General features: G+C 42.1%; 1 protein-coding gene across 1 annotated transcript in view; it reads left to right on the forward strand.

Annotated features, from left to right (window-relative positions):
- The first annotated feature begins 441 nt into the window (after nucleotides 1–441).
- DPP6 (dipeptidyl peptidase like 6) overlaps nucleotides 442–20,362 on the forward strand; it is a 515,287-nt gene continuing 495,366 nt past the window's right edge. Inside the window, exon 1 of the mRNA XM_054273203.1 lies at nucleotides 442–602. Within this exon, the coding sequence (XP_054129178.1) occupies nucleotides 552–602 (51 nt within the window). The 5' untranslated portion in view covers nucleotides 442–551. The remainder of the gene's footprint in view (nucleotides 603–20,362) is intronic.

Raw genomic sequence — 20,362 nt, forward strand, 5'->3', positions numbered from 1 at the left:
CGAGCCGGGCACGGCCAGCGGAGGGGGCGAGCGCCCCTCCGCCTACTCCAGCTCCCCTCTTTTTTTATTTATTGCCTCCAAACCCTCCCCTTTTCTGCAACTGCTCTGCGGGGTGGGCTCGGCTCGGCGGGACCGCCCGGGCCCGGGGCGGCGGCCGGGCATGGCCGGGGCGGGGGGCGTGTGTGCGGCTCCCTCCTGCCCACCCCGCCCCGCCGGCTCCCGCAGGGCAAAGCCTGGATCCGGGTGGTGACAGAGCTGGGTGTCCCCGCTGCTCCCCGCCTCGCCTCTCCTCTGACAGGGGTGCTTTATTTTTATTGCTTTTTTTTCCCCCCCGCCTTGCCTTTCGGTCAAAAGGCAAAATATATATTGAAAAGGGTGGGGAAGGAAAAGATAGCAAGCAGGCACCCTCCCCCCTGCGCTGCTCGTAGTCCCCTCCACTCCACACCAAAAAGAGCCATCGCAAGTGCACGCCAGTTCTTCACCAAAGTGATCCAGCCGCTGGATTAAGTAACTCTCGGGGAACAGCACACGCACGCACACACACGGCAACAATGAAGGAAAAGGCAATGTTTCAAACGGCTAAAATGCAAGGGAACATGCTGGTAAGTGGCTGCTGCTGGCGCCGCCAGTGACCGTGAGTGCGTGTCGGGGCTCCCCGCTCGGCGCTGCCGGAGCCGCGGTCGGTGCGGAGCCCCCTCCGTGGGGCTGGGCTGCCGGGGGACACTGGACAGGGGCTGTGCTTGCTGTCCCTGCCCCACAGCGTGGGGTCTGTCCCCCCGCCGAAGGGGTCGCGGGGGATTTGGGGCTGCTGGGGTGTCCCCCTTTGCCGGGGGAGCGGGGCGCAGCGGGGCTCGCTGGGGCTCCGCGCCCCGGCACGGCCAACTTCGCCAAGTTGATGACCACGGTGTGTGTGCGTGAGCTGGGGGCTGTGCGGGCTGCCTCGCCTTTCCCCCCGGCATTACTACTGGAAACATTTGTCTTCATGCCTTTAAAAAAAAAAAAAAAAGGCAAAAAAACCCCCCCTACTCAGGATGCCTTTCCAATAATCCCCCTCCTCCCTTAAGGAAAAAAATCAAAGCATGCAGTGCTGTGGCGGAAGAAGTGCTGGTTGCCATCTTGTGCTGATGGAAGTGTATCGGTGTGTTTTGCCGGCTGGCCTGACCCGCGGGGGCCGGGGGTGCGGGGGCCCCGCATGCGGCGGCTCCGCAGCCGGGAGGAGCTCGCTGCGGTGGGGCGGGGGCGCGCCGCAGCCTGGGAGAGGCTTCGGGGTCCTTCGCCTTCAAACCAACTCCTTTCACATAACCTGAAGCTCGTCAAGGGTACCTGTTGGTCTCCTGTCCCCTCTCTGCTCAGGCAGAGCGCTCCTGTGTGTGTTTTGCCTCCCCTGTGAGGGGGAATGCTGATATTTAATAAAAAGGTGGTATCTGTTTCTCTCGTGCCTTCTGCTGATGTGTTCAAGAAGCAGGCAAAGTATTCACCATCCTTTAAGCAAGTTCTGTAGTAAAATGCTTTGCTGGCTTTTTAAGGAAGTGCCTCCTTTTCCAACTCCAATAATATTGCTTTTTCCAGCAGTAGTGTTTAAGAGGAAGGTGCAATGCTATGTGACCTGTGAATTCAAGTAAGGGAACTGAACAGGAACTTCTACAAACATTTTTTTTCCAAGAAAATTGCACAGCCTGTGTGATTGCAGTGTGTTCCTTTTATCGTGCTTTTAAAATCCTGGGAAATATCTAGTCCTGGAACTTTTCCAATGTGGAAAAATTTAGATTATTATCTGCTTAAGCTACTCATCCTAGTGGTCATTATAGCCTTTGGTTAGGATGTTCTTTATCAGTAAGAAAAAATAATCAACCAGCTGAGATGACATTGTTTGATTCAAGTATAGGCTGAGCCTGATTCCCATACACAGAATGTGTAAAATCACAGAATTAATAAAAACCTCGTGCACATTTTCCTTGCTGGTCTCTGAAGTCAGGGAATGAGGAGCAGGCAGGGATTCCCCCACTGCCACTCAGCACAGGGCTGGAGCTTCTGCTGGGATTTCTGCCTGGTGCTTCAGAGCGTGGCAAAATGGATCCACACATCCACAGCTCTGCAGGATGAGCAAAGGCTGGGAGATGGATCTGCACTCAGGGCTGGGTAGCAGGGGCTGCCCACAACTCCAGCCTTCAGCCACAGACAACAGTTTTTGCCTCTGACTCAGACAGGAGCAGGATCTGGCCCCTTAGGGTGCTAACTCACAGTTACTTCTGTCACTTGGGGCAGCCTCCCTGGACTTGAATGCAAGGTTTTTCTTTGGAGACCTCATTTTTGAGACACTGGGCATCAAATTTAAAGACAGAAAAACTGTTACATTTGATTTTGATGGGGGAGACAGGTGGTTTATTTAGATCATGCCTGTTTTTGTGGGGCACCCCAACCAAACACACACCTGGTTTCTGTGTTGGTCAGGTCTATGGTTGCAGCTGGATCTGTAGTTCATTTAGGCAAGAATCAAGTTTAGGTGAATATTTCAGCTCTAAGATACTTGAATAGATTTCATATTTCTGCAAGACAGTATTTACCAGACCTCATTCTGAAGACTGAAGTATGCCTTGGATGGAAGTTCCAACAAGTTAAGCCTGGTACTTTCTCCTTTTCCTTAAGTTGTTGCTTAAAAATAGTATTTTTGCTTTTCTATCACTTTTTTTTACAATTAAAATGAGAATCCTGAACTACTCATGTCAAATCCTATGCTGTGGATGTCCTCCCTCATATATTGGCAGTGATTCAGGAATGCAGGGTTAGGGTGTGTGGAATCCCAGGAGGTGCATTACAGTGTGCCCTGCAGTAAGTGCCTCAGCACAATTCAAACAGTCATTGAAAATTCAAAGCCCACCATGGCTGTTTTTTTTTTTGTTTGTTTGTTTTCTGGCACTTTTGCTGTTGCTTAGAATCCTGACAAGCTTCTAACTACATATTGATTTCTCTTCTCTTTAAAAATCTTTGTTAAATTGAGCTATTTCATTCCTAAAATGATGTGACAGCAGGTGATAATACTGACACACCGGTCCCTGGCCATGCAGTGGACCCTTTTCAAGTGTGGTAATAGCTCATGGAGTCACTACACCTGTGATTTCTTTATTACCTAATTAGAGCAGCAAAAAATGAAGCCATTCTTGTGACACTGAGATATATGTTTTTATCCTTGTGGCAGTATTTTACCAGGGCTTTGTTTGGTTTTTTGGGTTTTTTTCTTTAAACAACAGCATTTACCTGGAAAGGTGCCTATTTTTATTTTACTGTTGAATTTCCCATTCATCATTTGAGCCAGGGGAATGCAACTTACAGAAATAGCTCAGGCTCTTACAATGGGATTTCTCTTAATTCTACATAAAAGCTGTAGGGAGTGATTAATACACAGTGGTTTCTCCTGGTAAGAACTGACATACCCTTGAGTTTTCCACAGTGTATTTGAAGTTAATGTGCAACAATGTGGTATGGAGATAAATGTTTATCACTTTTGGAAGTAAATTTAATGCACTTGCATTTTATCCTCACTCTAGGTATAGCTATATAAATTATTTGACTAAAATATTCCAGATTTCTTCCTTACATGTCCAGTTGTCAGGTGAAGGACAATAATGCCAACTGCATGTTTTATTCTACACTTCCTTGTGCCTCCCCAGGGTCTGATCTATCATGTACACGGGCTTTTTGTTTGGTTTCATTTGATTGATTTGCAAAGAAATGTTTCCAAAAGAGCTGTTTGGAAGAGGGCCTTGTCTGTAGTGCCAGATTCTTCTCTTGCACACACCCATGAAAATCCCAATTTGTTAGAGGTACAGTTGCAACAAGGGCAAAAAGGAGCTGCTACCTTTGGTTGTAGACAATTGGGTGAGAGAAAAATGGGCTTGGAGGGGTACAGAGGGGTCTTGAAGGCAAATTAATGTGGTGTGTGTGAGCAGGCTGTTACTTTGGCACACTTAGTGGTCAGTGGAAGCAGTGAGTACCCTGCTCCATGTGTGTTAGAAGGATATTGCTGTGAAACTCATGTTCTGAATTTCAGTATAACCTGCAGTTGCTCAATTGTTTGGAAACTGCCAAGAGGAGCCATGGTGGATGTGTCATGTTTCTGCTTTACTCTGATGAAAAAATCTATGAATAGGGCAAAAGAGACAGTTTGGGTTCAATGAGAGGAGATGAAGGAGAGTCTGGAGATTTAGATTTTCAGTTTGACCATTTAAATTCCAACTCTGATAGCTGCAGTTTTGATGTACATATATAAAACCCAAATAAAATAAGCCCAGTGGCAACTGTTATCTCCTCAGAAGTTTGCTAGCACCTCTGAGGCCTCAGAGACCACAAGGGTACAATTGACATGAAGACTAAGCTACTCTGCACATCCCAGGAGTGCTCCTGCTCTTCCTTGAGAAACACGACTCTGGTGCCTCTCAGGAGCAATAAATTCTTACTAAAATAAATAAGACCTTGGTGTTCCACTGTGATTTCCCTTATTTGCCATAATTTACCTACAGGTGTGTTTCTTGCAGTGTTCAATCACATGGTGCTGAAACAGAGTGAAATTCTTCTCAGCCAAAAATGCAGTTTTCCTAACAAGGGCTAAAGAAACCTGGTAAAGATTAATTTTTTTGAAACTCTCACACTGAAGTGGTGGAGTTTGTGATCCAGTGCAGCTCCCTGCTACTTTAGCCTTCCCTATGTCTTATATTCAGCTTGACTTAGGAGCCAGATGCAATCCAGATTTTGTGTACTATTCCTTAGTTGTCTGCTACCTCAGCTGAAACACAGGGAGCTCCTGAGCTGAAGGCAAGGGAGCTGTGGTAGCAGCTCCCAGGTGAGCTATCATGAGTTCAGCTGAAGTTTAAAGCCAGGCAGGAATTCAATTGCTGATACTACAGCAAGAATTGCAGCAAAAAAAAAAAAAAAAAAAAAAATTCTTTGGGACTGCAGCTGAAAGGCAAGTTATGTTTGGAGGACTGTGACATTCTGGTATAATTTCTGGGTCAGGCACAAAGGGAAACAAGGGTACCCCTTTGTTATGTGCAGCAGGTGTACGATCCATAGGAGGTGCTGGAATTGCTGCATTGTGGGGAAGCTGTAAGATATGCTGAAACTCTTCTAATATCAGGCTGCTAGTTGGTGGAAATAATTTTTTACATTTTTACATTTAAGGTGGGATAGCAGAAAGCTCCACAAGATTTGTAGGATCCTAATAATGTCCATGTAATGTAGTGTCCTTTTAGATACATCCTTATTTAGGGGATAGAGAAGTTCAAAGCCTGGAATTTTAAGGGATCCACTAAAGTTGCAGGACCTATGAGAAATACAAGGTGCCAGTCTGTCTCAGAATAACTTTGGGAGCTGTGGGAAGCAGTACACATTGCTGGCTCTTTATTTAGCACTGTGAGATTGAAGGAGGGCATGTGGTCTAACTCTAATTTTCACTGTCAGAAGGGTTCAAAATCTTGAATCTGATGGTGCTCCTCACCCCTGCATCTTTTTCTTCAGTGTTCCTCAGCAGCTTCTCTGGTTCCTCTTATGCAAGGGAAAAGGTGCATTTTGTGTTAATTTCTCCCTTCCTCCTCTGAGTTGTCTGACTTTTCACAGGATAGTCTATCTCCTTCCTCTCTTTCTGAATCTTTTCACTGTTTTCCCAAATAGTAAAGGAGAAGAAGTTGAAGGGACTGTTATGATTTTAGTGAATGACAGCTGAGTAGGTGGCTGTAGAGCCCTGAGCAGCAACAGAGCCTCAGAGCTGTCTGTGCAGCTGGGAGGGCAGCATTCGTGTTTGAGAGGTTACATTTATTCATTAATGAAGTCTGGCTTTGCTTGTTAAGATAAATACCTAAAATGTAAGTTTTGTAGATGTTGATGGCCTGAGGCTTTATTTGATGAGGAGAGCTTCTCTTTCTGCACCGTGGAATGAGTCTTTCAACTGCCAGCAGATACTACACAGCATGTTTCAAGTGTCACTCTTGCATATCTCAGAGGTCTCATTGCTTGGCAGAGCTTTGCACTCTCAGTATTGGCATCACTGATTATGTAAAGGGGAAGGCAGCAGAGCATCATGCCCCAAGAACAGCTCTGTTTGTACACAACCCTTAGTGCCAACAGGGTGTTTAATGCAGCTGACAAAGACAAAACAAGATTCAAAGCTGGAAGTTGGAGTTAGAGCATTCCAAGCTAGAAGATAAAGTGCCTGATTTTTACTGTGAAGGTGATGTACTGTTGGAACAATCTCCATGGGAGTGTGGTAATTCTTCATTAGAACAAGATGGGCATAGGATTCCTCTGACTAAACACTGGCTTCTTCAGTATAGACATTTATATCTAAGTTAGTCAGCCTGGGCTCTCTCTACAAATTATTCAGTGGAGTCTGGGCCATGATTCATCCCATCTTCATGTAGATTGTGAAATGGGCCAGAGTACCTGCACTCTGAAATGCCAACTTCTCTCCGTTGACTCAAGGAGTTGTGGGGTACAAGGTGAACCATAAACATCTACCCTGCAGATATCTAAGTGATGAGTCTGTCTGTTGCTTAAACATAGTCATAGATATTCCAGAGCATCCTCAGTGAAACTAAGAACCCTTTCCAGCCTCCTCTGTTACATCAGACAAAAACTACTCTGCATGTCTGCCCAGGGTTTGTCAACTACATCTGCAGTAGCACGTGAAGATAGATGAGCTCCACATTTGGAGTTTTGCTCCTCTGTAAGCTTGTGCAGAAGCAGATCCAGTCTCCCAGCAGCACAGCCCAGCTGCAGCAGGAGAGGAGCTCCATCACAACAAGATGCCATCCTCTAGCAGAAATCTCTTGGTCCGTAGTTTGTGTAAACTGAGCTGTCCTAGAACATTATAATGCACCTTTGGCTTTAGAATTATATAATCCAAATGGTTTAATGCCATCACAAGTTCAATATGAGGATTTATTCTTCTAGGTCTGTGTTTGCATGTGTGCTGTCTGTACAGTATTGTACTACACAGTGACTCACGTGAGATTAACAAGCAAAGCCCATTTATTAAATTGTTTTATGTACTCTAAATCTCATGTAATCCACTAATGCATAATGCTGTCACTTAGTAAGCTTGGCATTCCTTCCCAATGGAGCATTGCATTTAGCAAGTTCCCATAGTACTCAGTCCTTTTGAAAAGGCTGCAGTTGAGAATGCAATTTTAAAAATAAATCTGAACTATTAGAGCCTGAATGCTTACAATACACAGAGAACTGGGACCCAGCTGTAGCATGCATTCACCTGTAGATTGCATAGATTTTCTAACCACTTAAGGAGACTGTAAAGACAGAGCTTGCATTGTAGCATGCAAAGTTTGCTTTTGTAGTGTCCTCTTGCCCTTGGAGCAGATTATCAGGATTATGTCTAAATTCTGCTTTTGCAAAAACTGGTTTTGTGCGTCTATGGAGATATTGGTGAAGTCTTGGGAATTCCTGGAGCACCTGTGTTGTAATGCTTATGCTGTGCTCTGGGAAGAAGTGTGTGCCTTGCTGGTGATTTCTGAGCACAACATTTTCCCTGTGGCTTCAGTATGCCCAGCAATATCCTCTTCATCACTACAGAGGTGAAGAGTGGGAGCAGAAGCAGTGGAATTGCCTGTCATATCTTGATCAGATGGATAATTATCTGTGGATCTGGATTTTAGTCCAGCCCTCAGTTGTGAATAGGTGGTTCTCAAGTTGCCCACTTGCAAGGCATGATAGAAGAGCTGCAGTCTCTGCATCTCTAGCAAGTGGTTCAGGATTTTCTTTGTGAGAAGACCTTTTTCATAGTGTGCCTCTGTTTCTATGAAATATTCATACCCTCTGATCCCTAATTACTATGGAATGATGATTTAAGGGGTTATACTGAGATGCACACAAATGTCCAGTCAAAGCAAGTGTGAGAAAAGAAACAATTCAAGACAGTGGGATGAGCTGCAATGGTGAACATTGCAAGCCCAGGTCAAGCACTGGATGGCAGACAGACTGGTCAATGCTGGGGAAAATCCCTCTCAAATCACAGGGAATACTGGCCAGGAGATTTTGTCAACTCAGGCATGTGTAGACAGACTTGGCATGAATTCCAGTCACATACTGCATAGCCTCATTCTGTAGTCATTATTCAGCACTTACTCAAGCAAAACTTTTGCCAAACTTAATGGGTTTACTACTCCTGCTGAAATGAGTAAGACTTTTGTCTGAGGCTCAGGTGCTTTCAGATCTGAGTCTCAACACATAACCCAGCCATGTCCTGTGTCACCAGGGATTTTCAGTAATTTTTAAAAGGTAACAGCAGTGAAATATACTGCAGTTGATAAGGAAAAAAATAAAATGGGTGAACTGCATGGTAAGAAAGCAAGCAGAAGAAAAGCAGAGTGAGGTGCTCAAGACAGGCACTCTGTACATTTTACTTCATCTCATTTTATAAGTTATCCCCCATGGAGGGCCCCATGAGCTGCTCCATCAGCTGCTCCCCAGAGCATGCTGCATGCCTGCATTTCTGCTTATGTTTGTTTTAGTGATGATGTTAAACTAGAAAACATGCTGAAAATCAAACATTTTTATTTGTTTATCATTTGGGACTGACGTTATTAAAAACATGGAGAAAAATTGAAAATATAGCTTGGCATATTTTCTGTAAATACTGAGTAGTTTTCTCCAGCCTATGATATAACCAAAGTAACCTAGAAATAAGCTTGTATTGCCTTTTTCTAGTGTCTAATTATAAGGATATAAAAAAATATGCTCACAATAATGCCTTCTCATCTGGCTGTGAGGGGGCTGAAAGTACCACTTAGGAAAATCTAGTCTGTAAAGCAAGTGATTTAATGCAGGAGTATGACTATTCATGAGCTCTGAGTTTATTGACTGTTAAAAACTGAATCTGTGGTCTACATGAAGGATGTATAAAATCTTGTATCAGAAATTAATTGTAGTTCATATCAGTATGACTGAGCCTTTCCTGATCTCACTATTTACAGTTTTTCTCAGGGAAAAGAAGTTCATGTTATATATTCTATGTTGATTTTGATTTATTCTCTGTGCCTTTTATTTCATTTGCATTAACCATGTACATCTACAGTTGTAATGCATTGAAAACCTCATTAAAGATGATCCATTTTGGTTGGATTTGGCCATTAGGAATCAAAATCTTTAAAAGGTTGTAGAAAGTTTAAAATTAAAGTTTTCTCCTCTTTTTTCTAGTATCTTGGGTTTTATAGATATGCCTTGATTTGTTTTTTGGGTTTTTTGCATTTTTTATTTATAAAGAGAGTATTTCTCACTATTTTTCTACTCAAATTTTAACAGAATTGCAGTCTTGGTAGGGAAAGGAGACCATTGGTAATATCTAAGGGTAGCAAATAAATCACATGTAACAGCAATCAAAGCAAAACTCATGTCCTCCAGAGGCGTGCTCCTTGTTATGTTCCCTGTTCAGAACGTACTTAAGCACCTGTTTAACATTAATGGTAAGCATATGCTTAAATGTTTCTGCTGACTTGGGAGTTATGAGAAGCCTGCCTTGCACACACAATAGTTGAACAGCCCATTTTCCATCTGTGTGCGAGCCCAGAGCGTGGTGCTAGCTGAGCATTTTCCAGGTTAATTAGATTGGCATAACAAGATCCCTGGTGGACTCTGTGCAGTCATCAGCTCTTCTGTGCTCTCTGGCTATTGGGAGCTCTGCTTTGAGTTGTGCATCTTGTGCTGGTAACTGAAACAGAATATTGCACTCTATTTCACCAGTGTGCTCAAATGGAAACAGAATTGAATGGATTGCAAGTACACCATAAATACAAATTTGGCTCTATATTGCTAGCATGAATATGGTGCATCCTTCAAATGCACAGTGTCTACCAAGGACTATTTATTCTACAGAGCTACCAATAATGGTTGCGCTTTCATGAATTATGCATGTGTTTGTACTTAAGCCTCACCTGCATGTGATATGGAGTGTTTAAGATTTGAAGCTGGCTGTATGTATAAATTGCAGATATTTTTCATCAAATATAAAGTCCTTACAGGTTTCTTTGTGATACTGGAATGCTTGTGTCTACAATAAAAAAAAAAAAAAAAAAAAGGAATCGAAAGAATTCTAATTCAGTACAGGAGAAAAATTGAGAGCTTGATGCTCAAGAGTCTCTCAAGAAAAGGCAAAATTATGTGAAGTCAAAGGTGATCTATTCATCTATTCAATAAAGCATTTAAGATTAGATAGAGGCAGAGAAATCCATCTATGGAAAAATAAGGGGTTATTGTAGGAATAAGGGAGTTATTGTTTACCAAATGTGGGGGCATTCTGACCCCACAGAATGTCTAGAAGCAACTTGCCAAAGTGTAAAAATGTAGCGGTGAACATCACATTATCTATTCTGGTCTTCTGATGGATTGAAATGAGGAGAAAGAGCACCTGCTTTCAGGGAGATATTAAATAGATGTGGAGGAGTATGATCATTTTACCTCAATTCAGTGGCACAAAATTTAGCTTTTCAGTATTTTCAGAGAGAGGCTGCCTTGGTTTCCTCTAAAGTTTCCCCTGCTCTCATTTATACTATTCTATCATGTTTGAATTTCTGGTTTCTAGAGAGTTCCCTAGTATTTAATTTCCACATTCAGGTACATTGTTTGGTTTTAGCTGAACCCCTTAAGATTTTAAGAGTTATATGCTAGTGAAACATTGTATATTTAACAGTGCCATCACCAAAAACATTGAGACAGAGTGGACTAATCGGCAGAATGGTGACAAATGGCTGTAGTGCACTCCTGAGCTCTCTGCTTCCTGCGGAACACATTATGAATAGATGTGACTGCAGAAAGGCAGAACAATGGAAAGACTGGGAGGCTTTGGGCATTTTGCATTTGTGTAAGGGGAAGCTTTCAATCTTTGAATCCATCCTAAACTGATAGTTATTGATGGCTGCTGACATTCATTGCCTGCTCACTCATTTTTGGGTACTGTGGGAGGAACAGAGCCCTAGCTGAATGAGGAATTGCCTTGAACCACCTTGTGACCACTCAGGCACTCTCTGGAAATGACTGATGCATCCACATTGCACATAACTTGGCAGGAACTTCCCTTGTTCCCAAATGGCTTTATTATTACTGGAATTGAAATAAATTCCATGGGGTTTCTTCAGCTTGAAGAACAGGATTCAGTCCTGAAAGGTTATTTTGTTCTGTGATGTGTGAATGTGTGTTTGTTTCTTGCAAGGGTTGAGGCTACAAGGCAGCCTGAGAGAAGGCTAGATCAGAGTAGGAAGGAGATGAGATGTGTCCTAAGCGTGCACCATGTCTGTTGGGAAAGCTCTGGAATGGGCTGTCTTTGTGAGCTGTGCCTTTTGCAGGGAGCTAGCAGCATTGCTTGGAGGTGGAATTGCCGCGTGGGAAACACAGGTGCTCAAATCCTGGTTCCTGGAATGAAATAAAGAGCGAGTTAAATTTGTAGTGGGGACATGTGCAGTCTCCACTTGTGGGCAGTGTGACAGTGGTCACAAGGGTTTTCAGGTGAAGAGAGACGAGAGTGTTGACTTCATGATCAGAAGGCTTGATTTATTATTTTATTATATATATATGACATTATGATTATACTAAAAGGAAATAAAAGGAAAAGTTCTCAGAAGGCTAGCTAAGCTAAGAATAGAGAAGAAAAGAATGAATAACAAAGGTGGTCTCTCTGACTGTCCCAGAGAGAGCTCAGTCCTTGATTGGCCATTAATTATACACATCTAACATGGGCCAATCACAGGTGCACCTGTTGCATTTCACAGCAACAGACAACCATTGTTTACATTCTTTTTCTGGAGCCTCAGCTTCCCAGAAGGGAAAATCCTAAAGAAAGGATTTTTATGAAAAGCTGTCTGCAACAGGGCAGAGCCCCTATGCCGAGGACTGTTGCAGTTGAAGCACATCAAGAACTTGCGGCTCATAGGGTTGGAGGATACAAAGTCTAGTTCCAAGGCTGTCTAAAGTAACTGTAGCACAACATCTTCTTTATTGGTCTCCACTGGAGAAATTCTGCTTGAGGCTAGGAGAGTTCATAGGATCACACAAGCTAAGCCCAGTAAACACATTTGCTATTTGAAAAGTGAATTCATTTATTTCTCTTGTGCCTTGCAAATGTGTCAGAACAGCACATCCACTCTGCTGGATTCTGTATCTTGTGCTTTCTCCTTTTGGAGATTCTCATAGTAAGCTGGTTTTCTTCTCGTGTAACTAAACATGTGGAGACTTGTAGCAGAAATACTAACATTGAATGAAATACAGATGCAAATATGTCTCTGTAAACACTGGAAAAAAACAGTGAAATGAGTGTGAGAAGAACGACATATGCTGATAATAGAGAACATTGTTCCCAGCAATAAAGCTGAGCAATGTGCTGTACTGTCAAGCCCAAAAAATTCACAGTACAGACATCTCTCCAGCACAAGACCTCACTTTCTAAGGACAGTAAAAGGCCACAAGGTACTAGAACATATTGTGTTTGTGATGACAGTTCTTTCCCTGCTACACCAACAAATCTACACCTGCCAAACAAATGTTTATTTTTCAGACAAACTCCATATAAACAAAATCAGTTACTGACCTGCAACCTCACTAAGACTTAGGAATGCCTAAATAGGCAATATTTGGAAGCAAAAGATCAGCTGTTCTCAGCTGCTGACTCATAAAAATTATAAAAGATATGCCAAAAACCTAACTTGTCATTACCAGCCAAGAAAAAACTGAGTGTTGTGATGAGAACTTAATAGTTGATAACCCTTGTCTGCCATGACATGTGCAAATCATCTCAGCCAGACTACCTGAGCACACATCTCAGTGCACTTGACAGTGTGATGGATGAACTCTGAGCGAGACAGAGAATGAGTGAATGGATAAAACCAGCATATTCAAATTTTGCTAATAAATACAATTTTCTTCCATATGGTATTGCACTGGAGCTTGTTACACTAATTTCACACATGCTCAGAAATAGATGTCAGTCATTTGCTGAATGCTAACAAGAAGGACCTGTGCTTTGTGGGAGGTCACATACAATATATGGGAATGGGGAAAGGTCACATCTCCTGATCTCCCCAGCCATGTGATGCCACTCATGCCACTGAAAGATGTGACTGGAAAACATGAGAGCAGGCAGTTGGGGGCCGTAAAAATCCAGTGATGGAATGTGTTCAAATAATGAAGCCAAGTGCATTTCCAAATGCCTGAGTCTGTCATGCCTACATCATTACCTTTATCAATCAAATCTGTAATTTCATCAAGAAATGAAATTGGCGTTTTTTGACAGGACCTATTTTGCAGAAATCTGTATGTAGTAACATTAATTATACCGCTATCCTTTAATTCTTTATTAATTGACTCCCATTTCAGCTTTACTACTTTTCCATTTTTAGACAGAGTCCTTCTAAAGGGAGACCAACCAAGCCATATAATTTCTGTGGGTAAATAGGGCATTAATTTTGGAAAGGCTGGTTGTAAATGCTGTAAATCATGAGAGTAAAACCAGCAAGGGTGAAGAGGAGATGCAGGGAGACACTTTATGATACGAGGTGAGATGGAGCACCATCAGCAAGAAAGTCCATGTGAGAATCTGCAGCATCAGTGAAATGGAGTGCACACATCCATGAGAGGACAGGTGAGTGTGAGGCAGAGAGAATTGTTATCAGGGAAAGTCCTAAAGAATGCTATTGTTTGTTACACACTGTTTTCAAGCAGTAGGAATGTGTGCTGAAAGTGTGAGGAGAGGCAAAAATGGTATTGGTGATTCCATAGAGAAACAAGTTCATGAAGAGAAGAAAGGCATTAACAATTAACTACAGCAGAGACAGACTGGGGTGAGAAGCAAAGGAATATTGATGGAGTTCTGTGTGTGCTGTGCTGGAGTGGAAGTGTAAGTCATGCAATCTGACTGAAAAGCCTGTGCCACGTTGCTTTGATGTGCAGCAACTTAAGGAGCTGTTAATGCAAATGTGTCCTGCCACGGGGAGAAAAGTAAACCTAGAGGTTTGACTGTAAACGAGAGTAAGGACTAACCTGTGGTAATGAAATGTAAAGTGTCTTATCAAAATTCAGCATGTTCCTCTGAACAGTAAATCTTTTATGTGAATGTGTCACTTGAGCCCCATAGTCTATGTAGTTTTCTTCTCACAGTGTATGTTGACCTTGATGTCCATTGTGACTGCAGAATGTGGTAACATTTCACTGTTCCCACTTTGTTTGTCTGCCAAAGCTGCATAGAGTCAAATGGCTTAAAAAACTTCCTGACTACTGGAGGCTCCAGGATGTGCAAGACAACTGTGATTTGTTGAACTGTAGGGCCTTTGCATGGGGTTGAGGGGGTGAGATATTTAACCAGTGGGCATTGCATTTGAACTAGTCATAAAAAATGAAATTTAAAGGAAACCCCGTGTTTAAATGCCAACAGATGCAGTGCTCTGTGCTGAGCAGGGGCCACTGTGGTATCCTCAGCTTATCTCCTCCATCTAGGCTCTGGGACTTCTCATGGTTTCTGAGGATAAGCAGTGTCCTGCAATGAATGCACTTAGATTGGCACAAAGAAAATTTGAATTTGGAGGGATATGATAGTGGTTTCCTGTGTGACCTTGGACAAATGCCATGCTGTTGCCATGCACAAGAGAGCTGTGTCCCTGCAGGGCAGCTCTACCACCTCCTTCTGTGGGAACCACATCCTGCCTGGAGCTTCTCACTGGGCTTTACCTTCCTTTCCATTTGTTGAGTAAGGTTGATAATTCCTTCCCTTCCTTTTCTTTCTAAGTTTTGACTGTGGAATTTAAACTCCCATAATATCCACCTGCATTTGTTTAGTACATAAACTGTATCTTATTGTGCTAAATATAAGTGGTTATCTATAATTAGAATTACATTAAAGGATTCAAATGTCATTGATCTATTGAATATACAGTGTTCAATAAGGGATGATAGGAATCTGCAAATCCATACAATACTGGTCAGGGTACACTTGTAGAACAGGTTTATACCAAATTACAAAGAAAACTGAGGATAATGTCTTCTATTCATGTCCATGCTTGGGGCTGTCGGGGTTTTAGAATGAACCAAAGCAGAATTTGTCACAGGTAGTGCACAGAAGCTAGCTTTTTTTACTGAATTAGACAATATCCTGTATATTAGTGATAAAAAAATTGATAATGTTACAGTTGATAAGAAAATTCTGGCAAATACTGGAGTCTAGTATAAAATTTCCAAATAAAATATTTCTTTCTGTATTTTTGCCATTAACCTCATTTAGGAACATTATGGTTTTGATAATGCAGTGCTTAGAAAAAGATGAATTAGAGTACTCTGTCAAAATCTGATATCTGAAAAAAACCACTTTGAAATGTAATCCTTGATGGTTGTTTGCTTTTATGTTATATAAATAATTTGTGGAAAATTAATTACTTCAGTTTTAATAAAATGAAGATTTGATTGATGGGAACTGGTTTTGTTTATTGGGAAGTTTCAACAGTCCTTGTTTTCATCTTGCTTTGGAAGGAAAACAAATATTGAAATAATTTCTCTGCTAAATGGAGATTTAATTTCCTCTTCTCACCTCGGTTTTGCTTTTTAGCACATAATTTTCCCATCCATCTACACCCTGCCAATACCATTAAAAATATATTGTAAATTGAGCTGACTGAAAAAAACATTTTTAAACATAGGCTATTAGTCTGTTCCTAATTCATCCTTTGCTTATGCAAGACCACAATCTGCATTCACAACCACTTTAATATTCAACATGGTGTTTGTAGCCTGATTTGACTCCTTTCAGGTTGTTTGTAGGGATAAAGTGAGAAGAGTTTAGACTAGAACTCCCTAACTGGAGAATAAGGATGGAAAGTTTTTAAGAGGTGCCTGGTTTCTCTGTCTTCATCAGAAAGAGAGCTGCTGTTTGAGATCTATAATGGGTGTACATAGCTTTCTTTGTGTTGAGACCTCAGAGAGTCATCACAGTTTTTACAATAAAAATGTGATAGCTCCTTTGAAGCCATGAATATTCCTTTAAAAAGTTGCTCTCAAAGTCACTCATTACCAAGAGTGCACTGCTGAGTGAGTACTGCAGGCATCCCTAAAGTCCTTGGTGTGCACCATGGGTTGGTTTCAAGCAGAGCATTCTAAGACCTCCAAGTGGACAAACTTTCCAATATGCCTGAAGGGATCCAAATCCCATCTGGGGTAATCATTCTGGTGCTGGTACCACCCATTTAGATCTTGGTTCTCCATGCATGTCATGTAGAGTTGCATCTTTTAAGATGAGCACAGAGAGGGAAATGATGCTCCAGGTGAAACCACAGTACATAAAGGCACTCTTTATCCTGTTTTCAAGTAATCACTGGCAGTGAATCTGGGTCAGGCAGCTGCTCTGAGCACCATGTTCCTATGACTAATCTAATATCATCCCAGACCTGCTTGGATAGATCTACCAGAGCTGTTGTCATGCCCTGACTACGTTTAAACTTGACCTTGATCACAGTCCCCACTCTGTTCACTCTTTCTAAATACAGTTTGTTCTGTCCTTGTTTGCCTTGTTAAATCTGCTGAGATGTGTGTCTTGACTTTAGACAAACAGCTCCTAGAGAAATACTATCTCTTAGGGTAATCCTTATTCCATAGCAGATTTGCCTGGGTGGTGGGGTGTGGTGTGTGTGTGGTGAGAGATCCCAGGGTCCCAGGGCAGCCATCAGCAATCTACAGGAATGGTGCTTACTGACCCAAAAATTACTTGAGCATGAAAACTGGCCAGGAAATTTCCTGTCTTTTTATAAAGGACACCCTTCAAAGTTTATGTGAGCACCCTCAGAAGGAAGTAAAAGAAGAAAAAAGAAAAATACTGAAGCATAGCACTCAATCATTTATGTGGAGTTAGTATGCAATGGATATATACTGTTTCAGTTCTTGCAGTGTTGCTGCTCCTTACATGGACTGTGTGCTTCTAAATAATTTTCTAACATAACTCTATGAAAGCATCAGTAACAAAGTTTTTAGCTGTAGTCCTAACCTTGTTTTTCTCCCCAGCATGGAAGATCTAGCTTCCACACTCTCCTTTCTTCAGGCCTTTTCTGTGATCACAAATGTACTGTGGGATGAAAGTCATGCCCTCCTCATGGTTTATCTCTGTACCACTACAGTACTATGATATATGTAGGTCATAGGTTTATTTTGCTGGGAGAGGCAGACAGTCTTTTGAACTTCAACAGGAGAGAATTTGGATGACTGTGGTGTTCCTATTTCTTGTTTTTTATTTTTTTTTCCACTCAGCAATGTTACCAGGAGCACTTCAGTACGTATTTTTACAAAATGCAATTGATAAATATTGAATCCAAAGCAAAGCACTGGATTTAGCTGTTGGCAGTGTAGCTGCATATTTCTGTACACTCTATCATGAAATTTGGATGCCAACTGCTATTGAGACTGAGGTGATGGGGCTTTTTTAAAAATCAGAACTGATGCTTCATTTCAAAGCTGCAGTGCATAAGGACCTTGTATTTCTAGCCATACTGTCTGCAGTCTTCTCTGTTGTATGACAAGAACTCCTGGTTATTAGTGGACTGACCCAAATAGACTAAAGGATGTGTTGCAGAGAAGGTTTTTGTTTCTTTTAGATTTTTTTTGTTTCTGCCCGAGCACTGCACAGCAGAGACTCATGGGGCTGTAAGTATGCTGGTGTGATCTATAAATGACCCCGATTATCACTTTCATAAATGACTCTGAATTTTCCGACCAAATTACCGATGAAGTGAAAGGCATTAAACAAGATTTTTAATTATAACAGATGAAATCTGTGCTCTCTAATCAGATTGTTTTACAGGTGGCTATTATTCATAGCTAAAAGTTAGAGCAATTATACTTCAGACAGTCATTGGGCAGATTATATAAAAGAATCACTTCATTTGAAGGTTTGAATATTGGTTTGTTGGTTGGTTTTTTTTTTTTTTTTTTTGTTTTTTTTTTTTTTTTTAAATTACTGTCTCTAGGGGAAACTCACAGTATATTGATTTTTCAAACCTGCCTAAAGGTGAAGTATTAAGACTTGTGCCAAAACAGCTGCTACAGGTGTTACTATTATAGACTTGCAAACTTGGACAAAATTAATGTTGTGTCTTGATTTTGTGAGACAGTAAAAGTAGTAGAAGGCAATATGGGGGTTTCTATTATTTTTTCATCTTAGTGTGTCTTTCAGGATCTCAATTTTCTATCTACCTCTGAGATGATAATATCATGTCCTTTCTCCTTTTCATATATGTCAAAGCTGACTGCTTGCCTGTCAGACAAGTATGGAGGGGGTATCTCTTCTACCTCTTTTGTAGATCAGGGTATTCTGGACCAACACTGAGGGTAGATGTGCTCTCTTTGTTCAGTCTGCAGCTGGCTGTTGATGCAGCTCGATCCTGCTTTGAAGAATAAGGTATATGGCTCCTTTGTAACATATTTGTGGCAGGGCTTTGCAGTGACATTGGTGGGAAAAAAAATCTCTATTTCTGCAAATTTTCTCTAATGGGCCTCATTGTATCTTTGTTCAGCCATTTGTAAAGTGGGCAACTTAACATTTGTCTGTCACATGGGAGTATTGTTCAGCTTGCTGACGGGTAACTTAAAAAGCATTTAGAGATCCTTGGATGACAGACACTATAAAAAATACTGATTCTTTCCACTCTTTCTCTGCTCTTCTTGTCCATTTTACGTCCAGCTCAGCACTTACAGCAAGATGTCAGCACTCTGCTCCTGTACAAAATCAGGTTCCCTGCCTGTTTTTTTGGAGACATAGTATTTGTATTCACCACCCATGCACAAACAATGCCTTTAGAAATTAAGAATAAAGCCACCAAATCCTGAGTATTTTTAACTGGCAGTGGCCTGTACCAAGAAGGTGCTTCTACATCCAGGTTGATGAATATTACAATAATTTCTCTTCAACCTTTACTTACAGAAACAAAGAAGAAACCCAAGGCTGTAGTGTAATTGTTGTTCCCTTCAGGCCTTGAACATTTGGAATCACAGAACCAACTCATTACTTAAGTGAGCTTTGAGTGATGAGCTTTGAAGGATGAGCATCCTTTTTAAAGGATAACAGTTGCTGCTTAGTCGAACGTTTTCCAAAAGCCTTGATGAGATTTGAATGCCTGGTTCTCTGGAAATAGAATAATCCTCCAAGTGGCCTGGAAAACCCCAGCCTGAACACTGTGCTTTCAGAACAACCTGTTCTGTGCTACCTTTCCCACTGAATCTGAATTCAAAGGCATTTCTTTGGACAGGCTTTTGGCAAGGATTAAAATCCTGTGGGAGGGAGCGGATGGTGTGGGCGCTGTCCATGGTGCTGGGATGCTGTCTTTGGTGCTGGGCACTGTTCGTGGTGCTGAGCACTGTCCACGGTGCTGGGCACTGTCTGTAGTGACGGACGCTGTCCACTGTGCTGGGGCACTGTCCTTGTTCTTGGGGTGCTGTCCACGATGCTGAGAACTGTCCCCGGTCCTGGGCACTGCCTGCAGTATTGGGGCACTGTCCATGGTGCTGAGCGCTGTCCGTGGTGCTGAGGAGTTGTCCATGGTGCTGAGCACTGTCCGTGGTGCTGTCCATGGTCCCGGATGCTGTCCATGGTGCTGTGCACTGTCCCTGGTGCTGGGGCGCTGTCCTCAATCCTGAGTGCTGCCCATCACCAGCAGCGAGGAAGGCTGAGTCTGTCCTCAGCCCATTGCTGGGCCAGTGCCTTCCCACTCCCTGGTTTTTGTCCCACAGACCTCTTCTTGAGAGTCAGCACATGGTGATTCATTTGGCACTGATTCATTTGTTTGTAGTGGAATCCTGTGTGCACAGAACTGTACAGAGGCTTGCTCCAAAAGTACCACGAGAATGGTGTCTTCTTAAAATGTGGCCACAATTAGGTATGCAGGAGCCAGGTTGAAAATACAATGCTACTATTCTCTGCCTTGTTCCTTATTAGTGTGTTGTAAAGAGGAAGGAACATCTATACAAGATCACCTGCCTCTTCTTATTTCTGTTCGGCCACTGTCCAAGGCCATCTATGTGGGGATCTTCAGCAAAGTTCCTCTGAGAAGTTGTGGATTCTCCATCCCTGGAACTGTTCAAGGGAAGGTTGGATGATCTCTGAGCAGTCTGGTCTAGTGCAAAGTGTCCCTGTACATAGCAGGAAGGTCGGAATGAGATTATCTTTATGGTCCCTTCCACCCCAAGCCATTCTATGATTCTATGAGTTAACTAAAAATTTTTCATTTGGCTATTTAAGCTGCACAGAACTCTCATTCAGAATTAAAGTAGCTTTCATTTCATTTTGTTTATTTTACTCATGAAGTGGATTAAACTAAATTAAATTAAAAGCATTTAATTCCATAGG

Source organism: Melozone crissalis, unplaced genomic scaffold, assembly GCF_028551555.1.
Source record: "Melozone crissalis strain CALT ecotype California unplaced genomic scaffold, PUWL_Pcris_2 ptg000016l_1, whole genome shotgun sequence".
NCBI classification, from domain to species: domain Eukaryota; kingdom Metazoa; phylum Chordata; class Aves; order Passeriformes; family Passerellidae; genus Melozone; species Melozone crissalis.